This window comes from Etheostoma spectabile, chromosome 3, assembly GCF_008692095.1.
Source record: "Etheostoma spectabile isolate EspeVRDwgs_2016 chromosome 3, UIUC_Espe_1.0, whole genome shotgun sequence".
Lineage (NCBI taxonomy): Eukaryota > Metazoa > Chordata > Actinopteri > Perciformes > Percidae > Etheostoma > Etheostoma spectabile.
Window position 1 is genome coordinate 13,216,622 of NC_045735.1, and position 8,289 is coordinate 13,224,910.

The 8,289-nt window shown below is 38.3% G+C and overlaps 1 protein-coding gene and 1 long non-coding RNA gene across 12 annotated transcripts in view; one reads left to right on the plus strand and one right to left on the minus strand.

The window, feature by feature from the left end:
- The window catches only part of LOC116686404 (uncharacterized), a 27,237-nt gene that overhangs the window by 12,600 nt on the left and 6,348 nt on the right, over window positions 1–8,289 (minus strand). Inside the window, exon 2 of the long non-coding RNA XR_004331245.1 lies at window positions 5,534–5,538. This is a non-coding gene — a long non-coding RNA (uncharacterized LOC116686404). The remainder of the gene's footprint in view (window positions 1–5,533; window positions 5,539–8,289) is intronic.
- agfg1a (ArfGAP with FG repeats 1a) overlaps window positions 1–8,289 on the plus strand; it is a 22,249-nt gene that overhangs the window by 11,803 nt on the left and 2,157 nt on the right. Inside the window, exons 6-11 of one of the 11 annotated variants that reach the window (XM_032511275.1) lie at window positions 280–411; window positions 1,971–2,042; window positions 3,742–3,957; window positions 4,596–4,782; window positions 6,661–6,740; window positions 7,513–7,620. In XM_032511275.1, coding sequence (XP_032367166.1) covers window positions 280–411; window positions 1,971–2,042; window positions 3,742–3,957; window positions 4,596–4,782; window positions 6,661–6,740; window positions 7,513–7,620 — 795 coding nt within the window. The remainder of the gene's footprint in view (window positions 1–279; window positions 412–1,970; window positions 2,043–3,741; window positions 3,958–4,595; window positions 4,783–6,660; window positions 6,741–7,512; window positions 7,621–8,289) is intronic. The other 10 variants (XM_032511281.1, XM_032511286.1, XM_032511294.1 and 7 more) reach the window with 10 other exon arrangements.

Genomic DNA, 8,289 nt, shown 5'->3' on the forward strand with positions numbered 1-8,289 from the left:
ACACACACACACACATACACTCTTAACTGCTGTGTGCTCAACAACGTCCATACAGGATCTAATTGGAGAGGGTGAACATCAGACCATCTTACCTGCCTTTTGAAGCCACTCTGCTTTTATTGTCATCTCTAATATTTAGCACTTTATCCATTGTATTTATTTTGAAGTCTGTCATCCATGCTTCTTGTTATATGTATAAATCCATTCTGTTATCTCATTCATTGTTTTCCTGTCATTGTGTTTTTTTTGTGTATATCTGTCTGTCCTAACATCATCCAGACACCATCTCAGCAGCACAGAATGCCAACGCAAATGCAGACTTTGCTAATTTTGATGCATTCGGGAGCACTTCTGGGTCAACCGGTGGTTTCCCCTCCGCAACCCTAGCCCCATTCCACCCCTCAAATACAGGTAGAGCAAGTTCCCTTCACCGAACAAATGGCACACATCCGAAATCACTCACATATAAACTATATAAACTAACTACACTAGCTTGTATAATTATGTACACAAATGTATTGAGACTGTACTTCTGGACTAAACACAAACAGCCTTTTTACATGCAGGAGATTGTCAGCCATGTTCTCTGTGAAATTACCAACTTTGTTGCCATTTTATATTTTAACTGTTGTAATATATATATATATATATATATATGCTCAGCTTCCCAAACCTTTCCATTTGTCCATTCATTCGGTGTTAAATTTGAAAGACCTCTGTGCACCAGATTGACTCATTACCGTCCAAATTAAGTAGTGCAACCAAGAAATGAAACAAAAGTTTGGTTTGTAAATTCCTTCAAGGTAAATGAATGCTAATAAATATTTCTTTTATCTAAATAAACAAATTGTCCTTGGCTGCAGTTGAACATACTTCGTTATGTTTACTTGATATGTGCCTTAGGCATACATCTCAGAGGTCACGAAGCACTGTGCACGCCAGTGCAGACACATTAAAATCATTTACTCTGTAAGCACCATTTGTTGCATATAGATTTAAAATTAAAAACAAAAACAAACCAATATTTAAAAGCAAGTGATGGTTGTACACCAGCGTAGTGAACACATACTACACTTTAAAATGGTTGATGCCAGAATGGATTGTCCAGAGGGAGGAGTGAAAACATGACTTGCCTGATGGGGAGTGAGATTGGTTAGGGTAAGAATATCAGGGTAAGCCAATCAGAGGCAGAGTAGGGTGGGCCATGCCTTTTCAAGTCCCTCTGGATAACCTATTCTATTTGAGTTTTGGCAAGTGGGATTAATAGATCTTTAATATGCAAAATATTTCCTTTTTTATCATAAAAAATATCATAAAATAGGTGAAGACCATTGTATTACTGCTGTAGTACTTTTATGTCTTAGTATAGATGTATACAAAGGTGTGTGTGTGTGTGTGTGTGTGTGTGTGTGTGTGTGTGTGTGTGTGTGTGTGTGTGTGTGGTGTGTGTGTGTGTGTGTGTGTGTGTGTGTGTGTGTGTGTGTGTGTGTGTTAGTTAATACTGCACATTTTGTATACAACTAGTATTGCTTTGCATTAACTGAATGACTTTTTACCTGACCACTTTGCCTTCTCTCTCACATACTACAAACCTGTGACTCTCATACACAAACACACACTTAAGCCTTAAAATGTTATGCACTACAGGGCCCTCTGCTGGAGGTGTACATTTATAATAACTATCTTGGATTTGTACCTAAACAGTGATCCCTTTAGTATGGCTACTGCTTGACGGATAAAGCTCTCTTCTTTCTTGTGGCTTTGGAAGACAATCCCTTTCTCTCACTGACTATGCTATCTGACCTAGTTGTCCATTCTTTCTCATGTGTTTTTCCCCCTTTGTTTCAGCAGCATTTGATTGACTTCATGCTTTTTCATCTTTACCTCTGGTTTAGTTGACGTCTTTTCTTTTGTTTCTCCGCCCTGTCTTACATTGCTCCATTTCTCCCTCTTTGATTTTTGGCTGCCAGCGTTCACTGTGCTCTCATCCAGCCGCAGTATGGGTGAGTTTGCCACTGCCTTGCCCCTCCAGGTGGCACACAGTAAGTCTATCTCTCTGGCCTTGCCCAATAGCTTTCACCCTTTCTGTCACTCTGATCCTCCTCTCTTTGAATGTAATGTGTGTCTCCGCACGTAGCTCTTTTTGTGTCTAACTCTAAATCCCTGTCAACAACCTCACTGTATAACAGATGGGGATAATAAGCTTTGAATTTTGCTGTCAATCATTATTTTGAACCACTGTGGAGAATATACCAAACAAATGGTCATGACAATGTAACAATGCAAAATAAAAAAGGTATAGAAGGGGAATCAAATAGAACAGCATCATTAGGTGCGTGTTTAGGTCTAAGGTTAATACAGTAAATACCAGGTGTACCAGGTGTGCCTGATATTCTCAAGGCACATGTAGTCATCTTCAGTTTCATAGAGGCTTTTATACCACTGTTCAGAGGTTTATATTTGCTAATGGCAAATGCTTCTTCAAATGTTTTTTAAGAGGTAGGATGCCTCTGTACTTACTAAGTATTTTTGAGCATTCTTCTTCTCGAAAAGGTATTTATTTTAGCAGTTGCATATAAGATTGTACCTGTCTCTGTGCTACAGGCTACAGCATATGCTATTCCTTGGGATGCAATTAAACCACTGGTTGAGATTTAATTGGTGTTGTGGTTTCAGTGAAAATTACCTTCTCTCCCTTTCAGGATTACAAAGACTATGATGTGTCCAAGTTAGCGCTGTTGTACCTGTTACCTAAGTATCCAAATATTTGATGTGTTAAGCATTAAATATTATGATTTATCAATTTGATTCCAAACAAATCAGTTCTGAAAAATACAGTGTAGTGCACATCCATGTAGTTGCTGGTGCAGGACAAAAAGTAAATGTAGAAAGAAGGTAAAGTCCACACAGCTCAATTCTTCCTCACCTGAGGAAGGCCGAGTTGTATGCCAAGCGTTATGACTTATTTTGCACTATTAGCATTTTCTTGGAGCATTGAGCTGTTATGCGGACTTTACCTTCTTTTAAACAAATAAGTTCTCCCTGAAGAACATAGTTCTTAGCATGCTAGGCAACTAATGTAATTATTCACAATCTGCTCTGATTTTCATCTGTCAGCCTTAAAGACATTTAACAGAGGGACTAGTGCCTGGCCTCATTGTTAAACAAACACATAGTGTGAAACAATTGACAAGTATTTATTGTGGTAAAATTGTTCTTGAATAGGCTTTGTTTCTGGCAGGAAAAAAAAAGTGTAAACTTCAGTTTTTTCCTCTTTTGTAAAGCAATTACTAATCGGTAATTGTTTGTTTCCCTAGTAACGATCTCAGATCTGGTGGATCGATTTGCCTATAGGGTGGTTGGCAGACTAAAGCTCTTTTCCATTAAACTATAAGTTGTTTTTTCTTTAATACATTCTTGGTAGGTTTCTCTGTAACTCCCTTGAATCTCAGTACAATGCCGTACTTGGATGTAGCAGAAGCACTCAATAAAAGGTGCTGCTCTGCACATCTTGCTAATTCCATGCATTCCTTAGGTTCATAGGCAAATGGGGAGCTAGCATAGTGCAGTGTTGCTATCTATCTTATAGATAATGAAGGAAACCCAGCCCCAGAATGTCTCCACCCCTACTTTTTCCCTCTATGCGGCTTCTTCTCTTCCTCGCTACCCTGTTAATGCTGTTACTCAAAACCAACAATCAAGGCCCCCATTATGACTTTTTAATCTCTCTCTTTCATGCAGGTAGCGCTTCAGGGGGACTAGCAAATGCCAATTTTGCAAATTTTGACAACTTCCCCAAATCGTGTAGTGCTGACTTTGGATCCTTCAGATCTTCCTCCCAGAATAACTCCACAGGAGCTGGCAGAGATGCTGTACAGAGTACTAGCCTCCCTGCCGATAGATATGCAGCCCTGGCTGACCTGGAAAACGTGCTTAGCTCTGCCAAAACAGAGCAAGGTAAACTTCTCCTGCCTAGCCTAGTTTCATAGATCTTAATTGTAGGCACAGAGGTTGACGAAAAAACTGAAGTTACCACAACTAAAAACAGGAAATCAGGCGCATAGATTCAAGTCTTTCTACCCAGTGCAGGGACAGATATAGTCTCTCTCAAAACATGGCTGATTTACATTTTTTAGCAAACATCTAATTCAGCATCACTTAATGTGTTGCTTAGCAGCGGATTGGCTTTATTTTGAAATGGTCTTACCTTGTTTTGTGTTTTGTTTGAATCAGACCCCTGGCTGCTAAACCAGCTTGTATAAAAACGACAGGGCACTGCACCTGGTGGAAATTCCTACTTGCTTTAAAGAATGCTATATGAATTGGTTTCATTGGAGCCTTTTAATATTACATGGTCAGAATTCTGGCACTCTCGGGCATCTTCGAATTGTGCTGGGCTGGTACTAGTTTGTTTTGTTCATATTACAAAACTGTTTTACTGATTGAACATTTATTCCCCATATTTTTTTAATAGGTTGAATGTTGGAGGCCTTCTTCGGACCTTTTTGTTTGCGTGTTTGAAGTTTTAATTTTCTTCCGAGATGAATTGATGTGGATTGAGCCCGGCTCGGCTGTCATGTGCTTTTATTTTGCAGGAGGTGGTATTTCTGTTGGGGTGAGCTCAGTAGCAGCGGCGGCAGCAGGAGTAGGTGGTTTGCCTCAGAAGCAGTCAGCAATGCCAACAGGGGGGGACCGCTATGCTGCTTTAGCTGAGCTTGATACTGTCTTTGGCCCCTCAGTCCCTGTCACCAGTGTTTACAACACCACCAGCACCTCACAAAGGTGAGACACTACACATACCACTGTAAGCCCCATATATAGTAGACCCCCTATATGCCTGGACCAAACATCTAAATCTACAACTAACTACAGGTTATTCCTTTATAATATATGTTGATGCATCTCATTCAAGACAAAATTATTATACCCACAGAAAGGCTAGTTTGAGTTTTCTGGTGTATAATTGTAAGTCAAAACATCTTCCAGTTAATTAGCGTAGTAAAAATGTTTAAGGTCAAAGATTAATCACCTGATTGTTGAGACATAGGGGTGTGATAGTTGATGGGTCTCAAACATTATCAGAATGCATTAACAACTATCTAGCAAAGCTACTTACTAACAAAGCTACTTACTTTTATCCAAAGCAACTCGACCTACAAACATGCAGTGACCACACTCCCATCACAAAATATTGTTCAGTGGTCTCTGTTCTAGGGCTGCAACTACCGATTATTTTCATTATTGATTTATCCGCCGATACTTTTTTCAATTGTTAGTTTGTTCTATAAAACATCAAAAAAAATGGCCATCACAACAGAGGCATCTTCAAATGTCTTATTTTGTTTGACCAACAGTCCAAATTCTCCAAAATATTAAGTTTACAATGGTAAATGACAAAGAAAAGCAGAAAAGACTCATTTGAGAAGCTGGAATAAGAGAACATTGGAACCCAAATCACTTCACATCCTATACTGCTCACTACTGTTACCTTATTTTAATTACTGTGTAGAGGTTTGGGGAAACACTTATCAACACTCACTACAGCCACTAGTCATTATGCAAAAAAGAGCAATAAGAATCATTCACAACGCCGGATTTCGGGATCATACTAATTAATTATTTCTAATGTCTAAATTGCTAAAATATCATGATTTAATTAAATATCAAACTGCAGTATTCATGTTCAAAGCAAGAAATAGCCTATTGCCTGGGAATATTCAAAAGATGTTCACTGAAAGGGAGGGAGGGTACGATTTAAGGGGAAGAGGAAATTTTAAGATTAATAGATGTAGAACATCAAGGAAAAGATATTTTTATCAATGCGCGGAGTTAAATTGTGGAACAAACTAAATGGAACCTAAAGCCATTCCCAAACATATTCCTTTTCAAAAAAATGTCAAAGAAATTAGTTTTAGAAAGTATAAAGAAGCACTGTAGAAAGTTTTGTTTGTGTTTTGTTTTGTTATTTATTTATATATATAGATATATTATATATAAATATATATTATATATATATATATAATATATATATATATGAGGTATGTGTGTGTATGTATGTATGTGTGTGTGTATATGTGTGTATATATATATGTATATGTGTGTGGGTGTGTATGTGTATATGTATGTGGCTATGTAGATGTATGTATGTATGTATGATATAGTATGTATGTGTAATGTGTGTATATGTACATGTGTGTGTGTATGTATTTGTGTAGGTATGTGGTGTGTATATATATAATATATATATATATATATATATATATATATATAGAACATAATATAAAATTGTAAAGCAATGGAGAATAAGGGGTAGGAGTACATAAGTTTTACTTCTCCTACTCCTTTTCGCACATGTAATAGAGGGATGTTAAAGAAGGATACTTTGTTGTTATGTTCTCCAATTTTTTGTTTTATTATTTCTTTTATTATTATTTTATTGTATACACTTTCTCTTGCATGTTCGAAATAAAGATATCAATCAATCAATCAATCAACATTGGAATTGTTTCACTGCATCTGCTTGAAGAATGACTATCATCAAAATAGTTGCCAATTATTTTTCTGTTGATCGATTAATCAACTTATCGTTTCAGCTCTACTCTGGTCTGGTTAGGTCTGGCTGTCTTGATAAACTTATGTGTTGACTTTGTTTCCCTGCAGTGGTATGTTTGGCCCAGAGACGGGGGTGTCAACTTCACAGGCACAGCAGGCCCTGCCTGGTATGGCTCAAAGTTTTGGAGGTGAGTAAACCTACAGGCGGTTTTCTGATGGTTTGTGCTAATTGTTCTCCCAAATTGAAATCAATATGATTTAGAAAGTCTAAAGTAAAGATGGAAACAAGCGGCAATCTCAGGGTCAGGTATAGTTGAGTATTGGTGATTATAGCTAGATTCAGTGGTTTAGATTTTGCAGTTGACCATGTTTGTACCCTTATGGGAGGACATGTTAAGATGTCAAGAGCAGGTTGTAGATGTGTTCAGAGGATCAGAAAATCATGGCATATCAGACATGGATAAGCATTATTAAGTTGTTTGACATAATGTGGACTTCATGTGCTATAAAACTTGGTTACTGGAAATGTCATCATCACACAAAACCAAGCAGTAGACAATTGACAAAGTACGGATGTCCATCCGATTGGTTGACAATGAAAGAATCCTACGAGAAACAAACTGTTTTGTGTTGTGTTGAAGATGACACTGCAGTTTCACGTGGCGGCGTCATGACGTTCAGCTAAGAATCCCCCCTCATCTGGAGTGGAAAAGTGAAAAGTGGTACCAAAACAAGTCAAGTAGAGCCATGCCATGCAGCAGAAATTCGGCATATGCTTGAAACGTTCCAAAACAGGAGATCATTATTCCAGAGATTTGAAGTGGGAGTAGACAATATGAGATCAACATGTCCTCCATGAGTCAATGCTTTTTGTTTTATGTTTCATGTTAAGGTCATGTACTTTATTGTTCTGTTTCACACTCTGTACTTTTTTAGTGACTTGATACTTCTCTCCAACAGCTCAGTCAACTAATCCGTTTGTAGCTGCCCCAGCAGCAGTCCCCACCAACCCGTTCCAGAGCAATGGCAGAACAGCAAATATGGCGACGGCGGCAGCAGCAGCAGCAGGTGGGTTTATATGGATTGGGTCCTATATGTGCTACACATTCACAATCAACGTATTCAGTTAGATTAAAAGAATCTTTACATAAAAAAATGCATGTGTTTTACATTATTGTACACTAAGTGTTATTTGTTAGATTTTCTTGCGCACCCAAAGTAAGCAACCTTTTGCCTAGGCTGCCTCAGCAATGAACATGCCTCAGACCACTGCCGAACACAGAGGCAACCAATCAGAGAAGTAAAAGACAAAAATGTAACAAAGTGCTGAATACCAATTTTGTTTTCCTCTGAAAATAGGCAGCAAGACAAGGGTTGCGATTTACTAGTGTGTGCAAGAGAGGAAAGAGAGCAAGGTGCAGATATAGAGATTTCTTTCTGATTGCACTTGCCATGCTGGACAGGCTTGATGAGGGTTCTTCATGGTCAGGGTTATCCTTCCACCTTTGGTAGGTTCCCTTATGCTCTCTGCTTCCCTTTTGCTTGTTTGAGCTTTGCTCTTGCACTGCCTTTTTGTTCCTTCAGCAAGTCTATCAAGAAAAAGTGGTAGAGGTAAAAATATTTAAAAATCACAACATTCAGGTGGAGGGTGGGTGTGGCCTTGACCAGCCATGCCATGCATTTCTTGTTAACAAGAAATGATGTCTCTCTGTTTCTCATGGGTGAGCCAAATTCTCT